Source organism: Nothobranchius furzeri, chromosome 10 (genome assembly GCF_043380555.1).
Source record: "Nothobranchius furzeri strain GRZ-AD chromosome 10, NfurGRZ-RIMD1, whole genome shotgun sequence".
In the NCBI taxonomy this organism is placed as follows: Eukaryota; Metazoa; Chordata; class Actinopteri; order Cyprinodontiformes; family Nothobranchiidae; genus Nothobranchius; species Nothobranchius furzeri.
Window position 1 is genome coordinate 36,014,589 of NC_091750.1, and position 20,358 is coordinate 36,034,946.

Genomic DNA, 20,358 nt, shown 5'->3' on the forward strand with positions numbered 1-20,358 from the left:
CTGAAAGTGACTCACCAGACGTTCATCCAAAGAGCACAGCCGACATATTCCCATAGAGCTCCGGGAGTTGACGTCACTTCTCCCGGCATGCAACAGTTCAAATCGAAACGGCGCCATCTTGGCAGGTAGAAGCCGGCAGCTGGACTATTTGTTATTGTCAGAAAACTCAATCAGACAGGAAATATGGTAGATTCCTGTTGTGCCCCAGGATGCAGAACAGACGGGGACAAGTCAAGGGAAGACTACAGGACTCCCCAAGATCCGGAGCGCCGCAAACGTTGGATCATTGCAGTAAAACGCACTAGTGACCGGGCTAAAATGAAGCTGAGTAAAGGTTTTCGCTTATGCAGCGACCGCTTCATATCAGGTACTTAAACCAACGTTTCCTCAACTGTGTATGGTGTTTATTTTAAATGCTTTTATTACGATTCTTAGTGGGCTTCCTAAACTTATTTTGGCGTGGCTTTTTCTGTCTTATTACTCATAGCAACAAGTAAACGTCACGTAAAACGTTGCCTCGTGAGTTCTGCGTGCTGCCGTTTACGTGTTTTATGATCACAACAATTAACCGGCTAAGCTGTATTTAATTTTTAAGCAATGGTTGATCAATTGTCAGATCACACATAAAAAGCACTTTGGATTGCTATTATCTGTCTCACCGAGACAGATCTCAGACAGATCCTGAGACGCTCCTGACTGACATATTTATTTTATTCACGGAAAAAAATCAGACTAGTGATTCCTCTTGGTGTTCAGTTTATACATTCAAACAGCACAGCACTCTATTTAAACTAGTTACGTGTAAATCTGTTATTTGTCCATCCATCCATCCATTTTCATCCGCGTATCTGGAGTCGGGTTGCGGGGGCAGTAGCGTCGAGAGGCCCAGACTCCCCTCTCCCTAAGCACCTGAGCCAGCTCCTCCGGGGGAATCCCAAGGGGTTCCCCGGCCAGGTCCGGTAAGAAGTCCGCTCCGACAGCTTCTGGCGTTTTTAAAAAGTATCCCAGGGACACGGTAAGGGTCGGAGATGTTTAGTCTATTTAATTTCTGACTATATGAAACGATTTCTTCGGTTTTAAAGTGTGAAGTAAACTCCAACGAAGTAAAATCCAAGCCGATCCCATTCACGTTCATGGTTATGATCCGTGTTTGTTTAGCTTCTTTTACCTGCCAATATGGCGTCTACTAACTGAGAGTCATGTGGGGTCCGGAGCTCTATAACGGATGAATGAGGTCTTTATGGTTGCAGCCTGAGATGAAAACTCTGTTTGCCTTTTTCTTTCTTTATTTCCTCAGTCATTTTAATGACTTCTGTCTTGACTTTATAAAATCTATAAAGACTTACGACTTGACTCGGACTTGCATCTGTTGACTTGATGATGACTTGAGCATCTTTGATACTTGAGCACAAAAGTGGCACGGCATGGACAAAAATCATGAATGATTCTTCGTTCGGGGTTTGATTTACTGCTAAATGCAGTTTCCGTTTCTGCTTGTTTGAGCAAATAAATGAAGCTTTAACCCTCCCATCATCTTCATGGGTGACCCCGTGAGTAAAGTTGACCATTGAGAAGAAGAAGAAGAAGAAGAAGAAGAAAGTATCATTTCTATAGCGCCTCTCAAGATAAAAATCACGAGGCGCTTCACAAAAACAAAAAATGTAAAAATATAAAAAAGAATTTAGAAAATGGTTGAAATATATTTAAAATGAGCAAAAATAGACAATTGTGATTAAAAAATGTTAAGAAAGAGAGAGAGTGAACAGGAAAGAGGGAAACCAGTGGACCCTGAGGAAGGTGGAATAGGTGGGGAGAGCAGAATAAAGAGAGAGAGGTGAAGAAGGTCATCCAAAAGCCAGCTTGAACAAGTGAGTCTTCAGCTGCTTTTTAAAGGAGACCACTGAGTCCACTGATCTCAGGCTCAGGGGGAGAGAGGTCCAGAGTCTGGGGGCCACAGCAGCAGATGATCTGTCACCTTTGACCTTTAGCCTGGTGCTGCACAACCAGTAGGCTTTGATCACTGGACCTCAGGGACCTGCTGGGGGTGTAGGGACTAAGAAGATCACCAATGTAAGATGGTGCTTGTCCATGTAAGGCCCTATAGACCAGAACCAGGATCTTGAAATGAACCCTGAAGTTGACTGGCAGCCAGTGAAGCTGGAGGAGAAGCGGGGTGATGTGGGTGCGTTTGGAGGACTTGGTCAGAAGCCGAGCACAGGCGTTCTGAACCACCTGTAGACGGTTCAGGGAGGTTCTGCTCAGACACGTGAAAAGAGAGTTACAGTAGTCTAAGCGTGAGGAGATGAAGGTGTGGAGAACTGTCTCAAGAATGCAGGATGGATGGTTTATCCCTTGAGGTCCACGTGGCGGGGTGAGGTGGTGCTCACTCCTCATCCTCACCCCTGCCACGTGGACCCAAGGGATAAACCATCAACCCTGCTCAGTGGTCAGCTTTCCTGGCGGCGTCACCCATGAAGACGTTGGGAGGGTTAAGAAGCTTATTTCTGGAATTTAATTATTATCATTGTCATTAAATTGAAGTTTGACAAATGACTCGATTATGACTTGAAAATTCAAAGTTAAGAACTTGGACTTGTTTGACTTGGACTAGACTGGAAAGACTTGTGACTTGCAAAGCGGTGACTTGGTCACACCTCTGCATCTGAACTAGAGCAGATTAGATGGTTTTAATGACTTTTGGTTAGAAAGACAGCAGGTCCGGCTCACAGACATGTTTTCTTGTGTAGGAAAGTCTCACCTGGCCATCGTTCAGAAGGTGAACAACGAGGGGGAGGGAGATCCGTTCTACGAAGTCCTGGGGTTGGTCACCCTTGAAGACGTAATCGAGGAGATCATTAAGTCAGAGATTCTGGACGAATCTGACCGTTACAGTAAGTCTGATGCTTGTTTAAAAACCTGGACTGTGTGTTTCCTCGTGTCTGTCCGCTTTAACGGTGAGTGTTTGCTCTGTCAGCGGATAATCGCACCAGGAAAAGAGTGGCGCCCAACAAGAACATGAGGGACTTTTCTGCCTTCAAGCAAGAGAGCGAGTCGAAGGTGAAGGTTTCTCCTCAGCTGCTGCTGGCCGCTCACCGCTTCCTGGCTACAGGTGGGCATACGGGCAGTTTTTATTTCTACATTATAAACTCGAAGACGGGTCCAAACGGCACAGAGGAGGTCTGAATGTATTATCGTTAAGGGGCGAATCTGTTTCAGCAGATCTGCTCTGGGATGTCACCACAAATCATGTGTTGCAGTCGGTCCGGCTAGCGTGTGTCTGTGTTAGCGTAACGTAGCACGTCACTCTGTTACATATCTGCTGGCTTTAGCGCTTCTTTTATATCAGGATGTCGCTTTTTAGTCCGGGTCACATAAATGTGACGTGTTTTGTCCCGTGGGCGGGACGTTGGAGCACCAAAGTGACTAAATATATATTAGATTTGTTCTTTTTAGCAAGATAAAAATTCAGAGGCGCTTCACAAGAGCACAAAAAAAACGTATTTCATGATAAAAAAAATAATATATAAAAAATTATTTTAAAATATTGCAATAAAAATTAGGAAAATGCAATAATTTAATTTGAAAAAATGAGAAGGAGGAAATAAAATGAATAAGAAAAGGTATTGTGGGATCTCGGGAAAGACAGAAACAACAGATTTAGAGAAGGGAGTGAGGAGGGGTCAAGAGAAGGTCACACAACATCGTCTCATCTGTGAAAATGAGTGGATTGTTGCTGAGAAGACAAAGAAGGAGATAAATGAGGTTTTGGAGCTGAAAATCTGTTGCTTTTTAGTAGTGTGTGTGTGTGTGTGTGTGTGTGTGTGTGTGTGTGTGTGTGTGTGTGTGTGTGTGTGTGTGTGTGTGTGTGTGTGTGTGTGTGTGTGTGTGTGTGTGTGTGCGTGTGTGTGTGTGTGTGTGCGTGTGTGTGTGTGTGCGTGTGTGTGTGTATGTGTGTTTGTGCCTGTACTTGTGCGTGTGTGTGTGTGCATGCATGTGTGTGTATGTGTTTGTTTGTGCCTGTACATGTGTGTGTGTGTGCGTGCGTGTGTGCATGTTTGTTTGTGCCTGTACATGTGTGTGCATGCTCTTGTGTGTGTGTGTGTGTTTGTTTGTTTGTGCCTGTACGTGTGCGTGCATGCTCTTGTGTGTGTGTGTGTGTGTGTGTGTGTGTGTGTGTGTGTGTGTGTGTGTGTGTGTGTGTGTGTGTGTGTGTGTGTGTGTGTGTGTGTGTGTGCATTCATTAAACTCCACACTGATGTTTTCTTACAACTGAAGGAAAACTGAAGTGAGTTTTTCTTCAAAAGTGTAAAAAACATTTGGTTTTTACTTTATAAACAGTTAGCTAACATTGTTATTACCTTTGTTTATATTACCCTTGTAGCCTATAATAAGTGACAAACAAAGCTTTACAGTCCCGTATCATTAATACTAATATAAAATATCTAATGATGTCTTTAAAGGGAACTATTGTGGCTACGATTGATAAACTTCTGATTATCTAGACGTCTGCAGCATGTCTGACAGCCGAAATCACAATAAAGCCTTCAATAAGCCTAAATTCAGTAGAATGTCATTTTAGAAGAGCAGACGTTTGATGAATGATGTCCTGGATGTTTAGTGTTACCACGGCTAACACAACCTCTAACATCTCCGCTTTTCTTCACATTCATTTGACTCGTTAAATAAAAAAGTCACAATTTAGCGTTTTAAACCCAAAATGGGTCGCAGTACGAGTCCGTCTGTTTCAGAGACTTAAACAGTTTTCCGCTCTTCTGCAGAGGTCAGCTTGTTCAGCCCGACTCAGATCTCCGACAAGGTCCTGCTCCGGATCCTACGCCACCCCGACGTCATCCAGGAGATCAAGTTCAACGAGAACGAGAAACGGTCGTCTCATCACTACATCTACCAGAGAGCCAAGCCTGTGGACTACTTCATCCTCATCCTGCAGGTGCCGGCTCATTCAGTCAAGACGAAGCAGCTAAACGCTTTATTGCCAAAACGATTGAAATTTGATCTTAAGGCTGGTGGTGCGGCATGTTTGAGCGGAGTCGTTTTGGGCACTAATTGGCCTTTATTCCTTCGTACCCTTGCTTTCATTCAGATGTGAGTAAGAACACGCCCACCTCACGTCTACACGAGCCCCGGCGGTCCCACGGGATGGGGAAATTACGCTCCAGTGTCTTTCACACACATTTATTTCCCACACCAAGCAATTTGCCCCTAAACAGTCATTATGGGGGCTACGGCTTCTCTTTGCTCTTCTTTCCTGTGAGATTTCCATCCTGGGAGGTCGGATATCACACCCGCCGTAGACCCCACACGTGGAATAATCTACAGGAGCCGTTTCTGGGGGCGTTTGGGTGCCAGAACGGGAGATTTTCGGATTTTTGTTGCTACTGAAAACTCCTCAAAGCTGGCAAACGTTTTATTTATCCTACAAACGCTTGCTGAGTGCTAGTCTGAGCTTGTGATGATGTGTGTGGTAGTGTGTCTTGTCTAGTGTAATGCTTGTCTGTAGGCGCATGTCAAACTTGTTCAAAATGGGAGAAAATTGAAAACTCTTGTGATGCTTCTAAAAGCCACGCTTTGCCACTTTTTCTTATTTTTAAATCGTTTCTTGAGCCTGTATGTGCTACGGTGACCCTTTACAGGGTTAATGAAATGAAACGCAGACACCCACCCCCCAACTGCTCTCTGTGGCCAGAATACCGCACTTGCAACTTCAGAGTGCTGGGCTGCTACCTGTGGACTTGGAAAAAGTCTGCTTCCAGCATGTTTCCTGCATGTTTCCTGCATGTTTCCTGCATGTTTTAGGTCGTGAACAAAGCTGATTTGTTTTATTTAGTGACCAGCCGCTCCTGTAGACACTAATGAAGGCTGAGGAGGAGTTTCAGATTGAGGTTTTAAACGACGTACGCACAGCAAGGAGATAGGTGTGTCCCAGTATCAGCCTAAAAGTATCTGATTACATCAGACTGCATCAAAATCTCCAATATAAGCAGTCCCGTCTGCTTTAAGCGCCCAGATCCAGCATGCGAAGCCCACGTGATCAGAACAGTACATGCTAGCAAAGTAGCAAGGAAGAAGAGCAATGTCAGCCATGTGGCAGTATTTTATATTAAAGTCCTGAAAAGACAGTGTGGCTCAGTGCAGCACTCGCCATGCACAAGATTCCCGTGGTACAACCAGGGTGTCCGCGGGTCCTTAAAAAGTCTTAAATTAGCTTTTCCAAATTTAAGGTCTTAAAAATCCTTAAAAATGACAAATAATCCTTAAAGTGACATTATGGAAGTGTGACAGCCAAAACATGTATAGCAATAATAAATGTCTTCTTCATACATTCTCCTGCAATGCCCTGGTCCTGTAGAATGAGCCCTGGCATTTTTACTGTGATTGCCTGTTTTTCTGTAAAACCACAGAAAAAGAGAGATGCTCGGGTCGAGCAGGCTGCTTCATGCGCGTTCACGCTCAGGCATCGCCCGTAGTATTTGCTATCCGTAGCTTTAGCAGCAGAGAGAGAGGCAGTGCCACTTTGTCGCTGTTTCTAACGCCTAGTGACAAAGCTAGCTATATTTCTGAGGACCCTTAGCTACTTTCTGTAGAACTTTCTTCTAGATATTTCCTGCAAATTAGCAACAAAATAGCCATTTTCACTCCGAACCGTTCTTTGAACGTTGTTTCAGCTGTCATCAAGGATATAAATGTTACAGATACAAAGGACGTCACTGGTGCTTTAGCTCACCTAGTAAGATGTCGAATTCCCATGCAGAAGACCTGGGTTTGATTCTGGATGTGAACATAGTTTATTTAGAGTTTATTTTTTACATTAATGGTATATTTTTTTACAGTAAGATGCCCAAATTTTTATTTGAGACTCGCCGAACGGCATTGAATTCACAGATAAAAAAGATGAGGGTTCAACTTTCATTTTGGAACAATTTTTCAAGCAAGGGAAGGGAATGATCTGAGCATGCAGGAGGACTGACCCATCATAAACCTTTGTCGGCTGTGCTGAAGAGAAAGGTACAGAACCACATTATTTAATTAATTAGCTGCGCGTTTTCCTGTCCTCTGTCCTCCGGACCCCCCCCCCCCCCCACACACACACACACACACACACACACACTCACACACACATAAGGGACTGTCTCAGCTGTTATTTTCGTTAAGGAGTGTGCACGTACAGCATGTGCGCCTCGTGCACGAGCCTACTATTGAAGCTGCCGTTACGCGTTTGGCCTGAGGGGGCGATCACGAGCATAAAAATTCTAAATTCCGTAAAGTCCCTTTAAACCCAATTTCCAAAGGTCTTAAATTACCAAAGACCCAATAAACAAGATTATTTTATTTCTATTAAATTTTCGTGAATTTCTAGTTAGTGTTCAGCATTTTTTGTGTACGATGTTGGCGTAAGCTGAACTATACACATTCAGTTGGTTGTGAAAGGGGGCTATTTTTAGATGAGCACATTAGCTGGTTAAGCTAGTGGGAGATTGCGCCATGGAGAAGTGCAACATTAATGGTAACTGGATGGCTAATCCCACGATCGCGACGTGGTTAGCACCGGTTCCAGGCAATAGCTGGAAATTATAGCTTAAAATTAATTTTATAAAATAGCTTAAATTTGGTCAAATTGGCCTCAAAAAAGGTCTTAAAAAGTCTTAAATTTGGCTCCCATAAACCTGCAGATACCCTTAAAACAGAACCAGGAAAGTTTAATACGTCCAACCTCCTCACACGTTTGAAGCGGCATCACAAAACACGGCATGAGGATTTTTGCGATGTGTGTTTTATTGCAGGGGTGATCAGCAGACTTCTCACCTGACAGCTGCTACACACACACACACCCACACACACACACACACACACGCACATGCACACACACACCCGCACGCACGCACACGCACGCACACACCCGCACGCACGCACACACACGCACTCACTCACTCATGCACACACACACCCCCACGCACACACACACATGCACATGCACACACACACACACACGCACGCACTCATGCACGCACGCACACACACACGCACACACACACACACACACACACACACACTCACATTTCTATTGCATTCTAAGAATTTGTTTAGTTTCATGAGACAAAATCTGGATTCGGATGGTTCTATTATTAAACCAAAGGCTACAACCTTTAATCGTTTCTCTATTTTTGGCAGCTACAGACGCATCAATCCTGTTTTTTTTCACCATTACATCAGAGCATCACTTCCTGCTGTGAGTAAGCGCTGGAAACACTCAGTCCTCTGAGAAACAAAACATTTTTATGGACTAAAAAGGAAGCAGCACCACTTTTATGCTGGATGCTGACTCATTGTTGGAGCTCTGAGTTTGACATCAGCCGCTTGTTTTACGACGTCCTGCGGTGAAAAACCACTAAACCCTGAGCGCTGCGAAGACACACGTACTCACACATTAAACCACACACATACAAACACATGACCACAACCGTCCACACACACACACACACACACACTGGGCTGCATCCTCAGACCGCATGGGTCCACGTGGCCTTTTGGGCTCTGAACAGGCCCTAATTCACACACAGAAAAGACTCTTTGTGATAACTGAACAGCCGCATCATCCTGGATGATCATTTCTCCTTTGTTGTTATACATCAGAGCAATGCATCCTGGTACTTTAGTCCTTGAGGAATGGCCCGCCCCCTTTTTTTTCCAATGAAATCCACTGACTGACTGTTGAAGAAAACCATCTTGTGAGTTGTTTTCTGACATTAGTGCAATAAAGATGATTACTAGCTTTTGTTTCTGGATGTTTTATCGTAGTTGTCAGCGTCTCAGCGGCAGTAGACAGGAGTTACAGCGGACTAACAGGAGCTCAAACTAAAAGTTTATTACGATTAAAAGTGCAATAATTAGTCATTCTACAGTGAAATAGTTACAAAACAGGCTAATATCTCAATCATGTGGAAAGGAAGGTTACATTGAAACAGATTTCCTCGGTGCCGATACAGATACCAATACCAGTATCGGTATCGGTAAAAGTTAACCTATACCAATACAGTTGCTTGAAAATGGCTTCACTGTAACTTGTTGTTTCTGTTCACCTAATATTTTAGTTTAGTGATGATTTCCATTCATATATTTTACTTTTTATCTACCTCACAGTCTTTTCCTGTTGAAAACAGAGAAGAAAATAAAATCTGTATTTCAAATCATTGCATTTTTTTGTGTGGTAGAAGTATCGGTATTGGCAATCGGTATCGGGGAGTACTCAGATCCAAGTATCGGTATCGTATCGGTTTGGAAAAAAGTGGTATTGTTGCATCCCTAGAGCTAACACTGCAGCGCCGGCTTTTGTAACACGACACCGGCCAGGAAAACACAGCAGTGTTTGTTAAGGATCAAAGCCAGTGAACAGGAGCGACCCAGAAGTTGTTTATTGTACCCCTAAGAAGCCACGGCATCTCTATGTTTTACTCTGATATCAGGTGAATCAGGCTAGACGCTAATGTTGAGCTAACAATGCTAACGGTGAAATAGAAGCAAATGGTCTGCGTAAAGAGCAACTCACCCCAAATCAAAAATTTTTGCCGATAAACTATAGAAATGCGTGTCTAACCGTGCTGCAGACACGTGCCATCAATAATTTGGCACTTTAGTGCATTTTAGTTACAATTTAAATATTCCACCTAAAACTGTCAGTGTTGCGCCGTTGTCAGGTAAAAACCCTGCACTGCATTTGAATTTGAATCGGCCGTCGCTATTGGCTAAGAGGTCAGTGTGTCCCCTAGGAATTTTTCCAGCTGTGGGGGGGTGGGGGGGGGTGAAATTATGACACGTCTCACTTTTATGTTAATATTGTTTTATTTGATGTACTCCACTCTGAACTGCACCAATCCAGCAACTGCTGCATTTTAATAACTAGTATTAAAGGTGAATACACCAATATTTGCACAAGAATAATTTCTGTTTTAGACTCTCAGTGACACAGTTTGCGGGGGGGGGGCATTAATTTTTCTTGGCATCTGGAAGAGAGAGTTAAAATAATTTTAAAAAACCCGACCGGAGCGGAGGCAGTGACCGACGCATGCACGAGCTGTTTTCAGCTCTGTCTTGTCAAATGCACCACGCACGTTACGAAAAAAGTAACTTTAAATATTAAACCAAAAAAGAGGCGAGCTGAAGCAAACGTGAGCAACAGTGAAGCAAGCACAGAGAGATCCGTTACTGTGTGTGTGTGTGTGTGTGTGTGTGTGTGTGTGTGTGTGTGTGTGTGTGTGTGTGTGTGTGTGTGTGTGTGTGTGTGTGTGTGTGTGTGTGTGCGTGCGTGCGTGCGTGCGTGCGCACGTGGATGCCTGGGCCGAGCTGACTGAGCTCCCGGCTGCAGAGTTTTGTGTGTAGGGAGGGGCGGGCGCTCTATGTGACTGGCCAATCACAGAGCGTGAAGACAGTCAGTTACCCAATGAGGATTTTCCTTCAGCACGATTACAGATATTTACGAGTTTTACTTGTTTCATGCTCGTATTCATCAAAAACGCCTTATCTGTGCCGGATACTCGTCTGAAACGAGTATCTGGCTCATCCCTAGCTGTGACCACCCTGCCCTGCCTCCTCCTCCTTGCTGCCTGCCGGCTGTGATCACAGGCAACAACACAGTAGTTCCTGCTGCTTCTTCGGGAAACGGCGCAAAAACAAAAAAAAATCAATAAAACTTGGGATCTTGTAGGCGTGGCGGTGGGATTTCAGCCGTGGCGGGCCGCCACGGCTACGCCTATGTAAGGGAAACACTGGAGGTACATTATGAAGTTAGCTGGTACAATATGATGTATTAATGTCGTTGTGAGCCTGTGTGTGTGTGTGTGTGTGTGTGTGTGTGTGTGTGTGTGTGTGTGTGTGTGTGTGTGTGTGTGTGTGTGTGTGTGTGTATTTGTTAGTGGCTCTGCCCTCTTGGTCTGCCTGGCAACAGTATTTGTTGCATTTTTCAAATATGAAGTGGGATTTGATCTGGTACGGGGTGACTTGCTCTTTAAGAATTTGATGTCACAGTCAAATGTATTTATCTAATTATTGTGTTACTTGTCTTCGCCGTCATCTAGAATCTTCTGGCGCTGATCCGTAGCTGGCAACAGCTGCTCAGAGCGGACTCGTTTGTTTTGATGCATGAACTGCAGTACCCTAATCTGACCACATGATGTCCTTCTTACTTAGTGCACTTTAAGCACATTCAGTTGCCTTTGTGTAGGAAATGTGCTACAGAAACAAAGCTGCTTGTCTTGCCTTTGAACTTATCGACGTCTTCAGAAGCATCTGCAGGCCACAAAAACACTACTTTTTTAATTACAAAATGCATATTTTTAATTTTCACCTGCTTTCCTTTAGTAAGAAACCTGTAAATCACCTCTGGCCTATCTCACCTCACTGCTCAGTATGTGGGAAAAGAATAATTCTCTTTCTGCTGTGCAGCATGGCAGACAACACCGTGTCCTCACAGCTGTGCAGACTCAGGAAATCAAACTGTTTAGATTTCGTCGTTTGTGAGTCAGATCCTATGATGACTCAGAAAAGCAGGGACCAAACTCTAAAAATAAACCCAAGTTGCTTTAAGGACTTGAGACTTATTACTTTATGGACGTCCTCGCCTTTTATTCCCAGGAGGCTGTAGTATTACTCGTTTAATCCGACATATATTGCCTTCAGCCCCCCCTTTCACCTTCCTTTGTTTGCATGCTCAAGCAGAAATCGTGGTGACAAAGCGGCTGCTGTAGTTCTAAACCTGTGGGGACATCTCTGGTTTATGTTTGCTTGTTTAACGGATAATAACTTCAGCAGGGACAAACGGGTCTGAGTCGTGTTGTTTGAGTCGTAACGCTCCAACTTGAACTTTGGCCGAGACTCAGCTACAGCTCAGGTCTCACACATGTCCCTGCAGAGGTTTGAACTTGGAGCCAAATCACGTTTCTGCACAAATGAAACATTAGAAAGTCACAAAATTAGGATTTTATTAAGTAGAGGTGAGGGAAGCTGTGGTCCAGCAGATTTTTGAGGCTGTTTAGTGAAAGTTGTTTCACTCACTACTTTAAAGGGACTTTACAGAGTTTTGAATTTTTATGCTCACGATTGCCCCCTCAGGCCAAAAGCGTAACAGCAGCTTCAATAGTAGGCTCGTGCACGAGGCGCGCACGCTGTACGTGCACACTCCTTAACGAAAATAACAGCTGAGACAGTCCCGTGTGTGTGTGTGTGTGTGTGTGTGTGTGGCCCGGAGGACAGGAGAACATGCAGCTAATTAATTAAATAATGTGGTTCTGTAGCTTTCTCTTCAGCACAGCCGACAAAGGTTTATGATGGGTCAGTCCTCCTGCATGCTCAGATCATTCCCTTCCCTTGCTTGAAAAATTGTTCCAAAATGAAAGTTGAACCCACATCTTTTTTATCTGTGAATTCAACGCCGTTCGGCGAGTCTCAAATAAAAATTTGGGCATCTTACTGTAAAAAAATATACCATTAATGTAAAAAAGAAACTCTAAATAAACTATGTTCACATCCAGAATCAAACCCAGGTCTTCTGCATGAGAGTCAGACATCTTACTAGGTGAGCTAAAGCTCCAGTGACGTCCTTTGTATCTGTAACATTTATATCCTTGATGACAGCTGAAACAACGTTCAAAGAACGGTTCGGAGTGAAAATGGCTATTTTGTTGCTAATTTGCAGGAAATATCTAGAAGAAAGTTCTACAGAAAGTAGCTAAGGGTCCTCAGAAATGTAGCTAGCTTTGTCACTAGGCGTTAGGAACAGCGACAAAGTGGCAATGCCTCTCTCTCTGCTGCTAAAGCTACGGATAGCAAATGCTACGGGCTATGCCTGAGCGTGAACGCGCATGAAGCAGCCTGCTCGACCCGAGCATCTCTCTTTTTCTGTGATTTTACAGAAAAACAGGCAATCACAGTAAAAATGCCAGGGCTCATTCTACAGGACCAGGGCATTGCAGGAGAATGTATGAAGAAGACATTTATTATTTCTATACATGTTTTGGCTGTCACACTTCCATAATGTCCCTTTAAAGAAAAAGAAATCAAATTCCCACAAAACAACGCTTGGGTTTCTACACGACCTTCAAAGAGACTGACCTTTAAGCTGAACCCCACTGCCTTCAGCGCCTCTTATTCACATCCAAACACTTTTTGGTTCAGAAGAAAAATAAGTCCCGACTCTGTTGCCATTAGCGAGGTTCTTACAGGTGTTTGATCCTTCTTTATGTGCATTTTGATGTTTTTATCATCGTCACCCACTGCTTTTTTTTCCTCAAAGAAGTTTTTTTTTTATCTCCAAAGAAAATAACAGCTATTAGTTTTACTACGTTTTTGTGACGTTGTTGAGGAATCGACATGCTTCACCATCAAAACCAGTCTGACTGGATCCCAGTCTCTCCTGTTATTCGCCTGCCTACATGTTCCTCCCTGTAGATTAAACAAAAACAGCGCCCGCAGTCAGCCTCTAGCATGTTTTCAGGGCTTGTCTGACTCATGTGAACATGTGACCTCAGATGATTCAGAGACGATTACTGCTCTCAGTGACAGAAAGCTAAAAAACAGAGACGTGTTGTTTTATTTCTGCCTTTCTGACTTTGGGAGCAGCTTTGCAGTGAGTCTGATCTTCCTTTTCAACAAATCTGCTCTGGGCTCTGCTCAGAATGGATGTCTTTTGAGGTTGTGTTTGGTGGAAAAAGAGCTCTGGTGCTCCGGTTTCAGGAAGTAGAGGTTAGTGCGGGGAACGTGTGTGGAAGGGGGAGGTGACAAAATTACGTCTTACTCATAAATATTTATGATCGAACGCTGAAGCTAACAGGTTAGCTTTTATTCAGAAAACCGCGGTTGAGTGACTCCGTTACCCTCTGCCATCTTGGCTGTCACACTTTTAACGTGAGGCCGAGGCTGAAGCCGTCCCTGGAGCAAGCAGGGGGCGCTGATGACTCATCTGCTACCTGTCAATCAAAAGGCCACGCCTCTTAATATTCATAATGTCATCTAATAAATGGGTTACAAAAAAATCACCCCCTCAAAGTTATTATGATGGTAAACTCCATCAATCCGTCCATTTTCATCCGCTTATCCGGAGTCGGGTCGCGGGGGCAGTAGCCTGAGCCGAGAGGCCCAGACTTCCCTCTCCCCAGCCACTTGGGCCAGCTCCTCCGGGGGAATCCCAAGGCGTTCCCTGGCCAGGTGAGAGACATAGTCCCTCCACCGTGTCCTGGGTCTACCTTTAGGTCTCCTCCCGGTTGGACGTGCCCGGAAAACCTCACCAGGGAGGCGTCCAGGAGGCATCCTGACCAGATGCCCGAGCCACCTCAACTGGCTCCTCTCGAGCAGCGGGTCTACTCTGAGCCCCTCCCAGATGACCGAGCTTCTCACCCTATCTCTAAGGGAGAGCCCAGCCACTCTGCAGAGAAATCTCATTTCGGCCGCTTGTATCCGCGATCTTGTTCTTTCGGTCACTACCCAAAGCTCATGACCATAGGTGAGGGTAGGAACGTAGATCGACCGGTAAATCGAGAGCTTCGCCTTCTGACTCAGCTCTCTCTTCACCACGACAGACCGGTACAACGCCCGCATCACTGCAGATGCAGCACCAATCCATCTATCGATCTCACGCTCCAGCTTTCCCTCACTCATGAACAAGACCACACACACACACACACACACAGTGTTTCCTTGCCCTGACGTGGGTCACCGGGGCCCCCTCTTGAGCCAGGCCTGGAGTTGTGCCCGTTGGCAAGCACCTGGTTGCTGGGCTTTTACCCATGGAGCCCGGCCGGGCACAGCCCAAAGAGCAGACGTGGGTCCCCCTTTCCATGAGCTCACCACTCGTGGGAGGGGCCAAAAGGGTCGGGTGCGGTGTGTGTCGGATGGTAGCCGAAGGCAAGGACCTTGGCGGTCTGGTCTTCAAATACAAAACCTAGTTCATGATGGTAAACTCGACCAATTAAACCTAAAATGTTTTTTGAACCAGGTTTATCTCTGCTGTGAAGTTGGCATTTTTAACTCAGGAGTTAATGACCTGTATTTGTATAGCACCTTCTTAGGGTTCTACGACCCCTCAAGACGCTTCACAACACAACCAGTCATTCACCCATTCACACACTGGTGGGGATGAGCTACGATGTAGCCACAGCTGCCCTGGGGCGCGCTGACAGAGGCGAGGCTGCCGAGCACAGGCACCACCGGTCCCTCTGATCACCACCAGCAGGCAAGAGGGTTAAGTGTCTTGCCCAAGGACACAACGGCAGCATTCTCTGGTCGAAGCCGGGATCGAACCTGCAACCTTCAGATTACCAAACAACCCGCTCTACATTCTGAGCTACTGCTGTCAATGGGAACTTGCTCCTTTCTGCAGCCAGCCCCTAGTGGACGAGCGGGGAACTACTCTCCTGCAAGCTAAATCAATAAAGCCGTCAGTGGTTGCAAGCCACGGTGGGCGGAGCCAAGAATGCTAATTTACTGTGTGACGTAAAAGAGACCAGCTTTTTCTGACCCGACCATTCTCCTGTCTGTTTCCTGATAGATGCATGACTACTTTCACGTTCTGCCTACATCTGAAACGTATTAGTTATACTTAAAGTAGATGAAACTTTACAGGATCAAGAACTTCAAATTAATAATTTGACCAAATGCATTCGAGAAAAAAAAACGCAACCTTAAATTAAAATAATTGAAACATTTTTGTGCCTTCAGGAAACAGAACAGTGGTTAGCTTTGTCCGCCACACCACATGTTAATGTTCAGCCCAGAAATACAAGCACAAAGGCATGACGGTGCACATTTTTATCTGGACACACATGATCGAACACCACACACAACAGCCGCCAAAGCATCCCAAGAATTCCCCACCGGGATCGCTTTACTGTGCTGACGTTGAGTTCAGTGCACAGAGAAGAAAACACACCTTTGTTCTTCATTTTGTTCTGCAAGACTTATTACTCAAGGTCTGTTATACATCAGTGTTTATTAGGTTAGCAAACACACATAAACAGCATGCTTTTGTTAGCTTCACATTTCTTTTGTTTTAAAGTATAAATTAGGATTAAAACCTCAGAAAAGCCAGATTGTAGAAATCTGTAAATAAGAATTACAATCAGGATAAACATGTTAATGAATGAATGAATGATCGATCATTTGTTATTAAACAGCAAACGGGGAATCACCTGTTGCTGAGTTCAAGCTTATGAAATTATTAACGTCTATCTTCTGGGTTTGTGAGCCATCTTTGTTTTTTCTGTCCTCCAGATCTTTGCTTCATTTTCAGCTTCATGGAGGTTCAATAACAATAAGCAGAGGGACTGCGGTGGATTTTCACCACAGTTCTCCACAGATTTGATGCTTTGAAACCATGAAATCTTGATGGATGTCATTATAATTACCCCCCCCCAGGCTTTCATCAGCCCGTCCCTGATGAGAGGGGAGGGAGTGGGAGGATGAAGGGGAGGATGGATTAACTGTGCTGCGTTGTTGCTGCAGTTCACACATTCCAGTGGGCCGAACCGGGCCGACTCTCTGAGCCCGGGCAGAGGCCTCCTTCACCCCCTCACCCCACCCTTCTGCCCACTCATCCCTCCATTTTCCTTTGAGTTTTAGTGTTTCAGAGAAACTCCTCGAGAGCCTTTTCTCTTCACAGCATCCTGTTGTTTTTGCAGCTTCAGGGTAGGGTGCCAGTTGCGCCCTCAAAGCCAGCGTAAACACAACAAGCCTTTTCTACCTGTGGCTGCAGCACCACCTAGAGGCCAAATGGCAGAACTGCTCCAGTACGCTTAGATCTTTCTGTTATGAGGAACTATGGTGGATATCCTGGTTGAGAGAACAGTGAGAGCTCTGGTTGCTGAGTGTTTATCAGAAGAGGAACTCGGTTTAAGGAGAGCAGAAAATAAATCAGGATTTTTATGTTTGTGTTGAATCCATCAGGGCCGAGTGGAGGTGGAGGCCGGAAACGAGAACATGAAGTTTGAGACGGGACCGTTCTCGTATTACGGCGTCATGGCGCTCAGTGCCTCCACGCTGGGTGAGTCTAACACCCTTCATCTCATTCTGCATAAAAACGGTTTTCAGATTTAAGATTATTTACTGAATTACTTATAAAAATCTGCTCACTGAGCGGCGTCAAATGTTTTGTTTAAACTTGCAGATTAAAACTCAGCCTTACGCCCTCTTAGGCATTATTTAAACCCTTTTAATGAACAGAGGAAGGTTTTTTAAGTGAGCTATGAATTCTGCTGTAGACTTCAGGGGTGGAAGTCTCTCAAATCAAAGAGATTTAAATTAAGATGCTTTTCTTAAATTTCTTTAAATTTTTTTGGTTTCCTCTCTGGAATGAATTCTCCTGTCAGCTTCGGTCGTTGCGTCCAGCCATCAGCGTGTCACCCAGCTCTTCAGCTTTGTCCATTTTTGACTGTCAGACACTTCTGTGCTTTTCAAATGTGTCTGCAGCAACTTATCAGTGCACAAAAAGCTTAAATGTGGTGCTTATGACTGAAATATGTGATCATTTTTGTTTACAAAGATCCTCAAAAGAAGTACAAGTAGGTTTGTTTTTTATAAACTGCCCTCGAATGGTTTATGTCATGCCGTAATGATCGGTGTTTTAGTGTTCATGTTGGAGACTGCTCTTCTCCCAATGTCCCACTTCCATGGGGAGTGCCACAGGGCTCCATCCTGGGTCCTCTTCTCTTTTCAATTTACATGCTACCACTTGGTAAGATTTTAGCAAGTCTCGGGGTTAACAACCACTTTTACGCAGACGATTGCCAGGTCTACCTTCAAATCAGCCAACAGCACTCATTTTCTCTATTGTCAGAATTAGGGTTGTCACGGTAACCGGTGTAGCGGTAAACCCCGGTAAAAAAGTTGACAATAATAATAACCGTCTTGTTTTTTAAACTATATTATCTCGGTGGATTAGCGTGGCTGCGGTGTAGGCACGATGACCCTTACCAGCCACCGTATCATCTGCTGAAGTTGCCGGCGGCACATGCGCACTTTGTTGTTTACAACCCAAACTTTCTTGAAGCTAAAGCTGAAATAATGGCCAAAGGAGGAGACGGCAGTGCTCAGGACATTTATTATCCCTCAAAGAAGACAAAGTGGGAAGTACGGGCATTTTTTGGATATCTGAAGAGTGCCGAGGGACAGCTGATAGAAGACGGCTATCCTGTTTGCAGCACGTGCAGAAAAAGTGTCAGTGAAAGGCAGCAACGCTTCAAATCTCATGACACATCTGCGTGACCATCACCCACAACTCTACAGTCAACGCAAGGCAAGCTAACGTTAGCATTTTAGCTTAAATGCGTGATCCGAGGATTTGGGTTGAGGGAGAACGCAACGAGTCGCTATATAAAGCAGCCGCAGCGCCGCTACCTGCATATAAACCGTGTCGCGGACACCGCCATGTTGAAACGACGCTATGCATTACGGAGCTCCCAGGGGCAGATAAGAGTTGGTCTCTCTCCAAGAATAATTATGAATTTAACAATGATTACTGCCTGATGACATTTTCCCACATCTGCAAAGCTCACTGGAAGGACACAAACCGAGGACGATATTTTCCTGATATAGGGTTTATTACTCAAGTAAGGGTAAAAAAGTATCTGATCAGAAGGCTACTTGAGTACTGAGTATCATCTGATCTAATATTTTTAAAATGATGACATCAAACAGACAAAAAATAAGAAGTTATGGGCAAATATTGGTATTTTAAAGACTAAAGGGGAAAAATGTAAACAAATAAACAACATAATTACAAAATAACACATTTTAGGCAAACTTCAGACACAAACTGAGGACAATATTTTCCTGATATACAGGGTTTATGTAGTTGTCTGAAAATGTAACATGTTTAAAATAACAACCGCGATAATACCGAAAACCGTGATAATTTTGGTCACGATAACCGTGAGGTTAAATTTTCACACCATGACAACCTTAATCAGAATGCCTCTCAGGTCAAATCCTGGCTTTCCTAAAACTGCCTACGACTCAATGACAGCAAAGCAGATGCCATACTTTTTAGCCCCACTAACATGAATGGTGCTTTAGGTGTCCCAACTCCCCCCTCACCCAATCTCAAATCATGTGCCACTAGCCTAGGTGTGAAACTGGACTCTGGCCTTTCAGTTACTTCACAAGTCAACACCACTGTCAGGTCCTGCTTTTTCCAACTCCGCCACATCACACGTCTTAAATCAATCCTCAAACGCCCGCATCTTGACGCAGTCATTCATGCTTTCATTACTTCACGCCTGGATTATGCAAATTCGGTCCTGATTGGGACTGATGCTTCAGCCCTAAGCAGACTGCAGAAGGTTCAAAATGCTGCGGCCAGATTTTTAACCAACACCGACAGACGCATGCACATCACACCTATCCTCGCAGATTTACACTGGCTCCCAGTCAAATTTAGGATTCATTTCAAGGTCTTGTTACATGTATTTAAGGCTTTGTGTTGCCCATCCCCATCCTATCTGACGGGCCTGCTGACTACGTTTGTTCCCACTCGTCCCCTTCGTTCAGCAGATCTTCTGCTGCTCGTTGTTCCGAAGGTTCGGTACAAATCGGGGGGGGGGGGGGGGGGGGGGGGGGGGGCTTCTCTCATGCAGCCCCAAAACTCTGGAATACTCTGCCCCTCCGTGCGTTTGGCTCCCTCTGTCAGCAGATTCAAGTCGGCCCTTAAAATACACTTTTTCAGGATCGCCTTCCCTCCGTGACACTTTACATAAAAATCCAGCACCGGGTTTATTTTTCTTATTTAGTTTTTATGATTCCGTAGCTCACTTTTAACACCTCGCACCATCTTGTAGCTTTTTTTTGGTTTTATTTGTGCCATTTCAAATGGTTTTTATCATTCCTGGCATATTTTTTATTTTTGTTAGTGCTGTTAACTGTTCTCTTATTCTGTTGTTTTAAGTAGGAATTTTTATCCTTGATTATTTATGTTTTGTTTTTAATGTATTTTACGTGATTTTCATGCTTTCATTGTGTTTTGCTAATACAGGTCCTTCTCAAAAAATTAGCATATTGTGATAAAGTTCATTATTGTCTGTAATGTACTGATAAACATTAGACTTTCATATATATTAGATTCATTACACACAACTGAAGTAGTTCAAGCCTTTTCTTGTTTCTAATATTGATGATTGTGGCGTACAGCTCATGAAAACCCAAAACTTCTATCTCAAAAAATTGGCATATTTCATCCAACCAATAAGAGAAAAGTGTTTTTAATACTAAAAAGGTCAACCTTCAAATAATTATGTTCAGTTATGCACTCAATACTTGGTCAGGAATCCTTTTGCAGAAATGACTGCTTCAATGCTGCGTGGCATA

General features: G+C 44.3%; 1 protein-coding gene across 2 annotated transcripts in view; it reads left to right on the plus strand.

The window, feature by feature from the left end:
* The window catches only part of LOC107386183 (metal transporter CNNM4), a 58,480-nt gene that overhangs the window by 22,373 nt on the left and 15,749 nt on the right, over window positions 1-20,358 (plus strand). For both annotated transcript variants that reach the window (XM_054730320.2, XM_015960417.3), the window contains exons 2-5: window positions 2,748-2,891; window positions 2,975-3,109; window positions 4,779-4,948; window positions 16,945-17,041. In XM_054730320.2, the coding sequence (XP_054586295.1) occupies window positions 2,748-2,891; window positions 2,975-3,109; window positions 4,779-4,948; window positions 16,945-17,041 (546 nt within the window). The remainder of the gene's footprint in view (window positions 1-2,747; window positions 2,892-2,974; window positions 3,110-4,778; window positions 4,949-16,944; window positions 17,042-20,358) is intronic.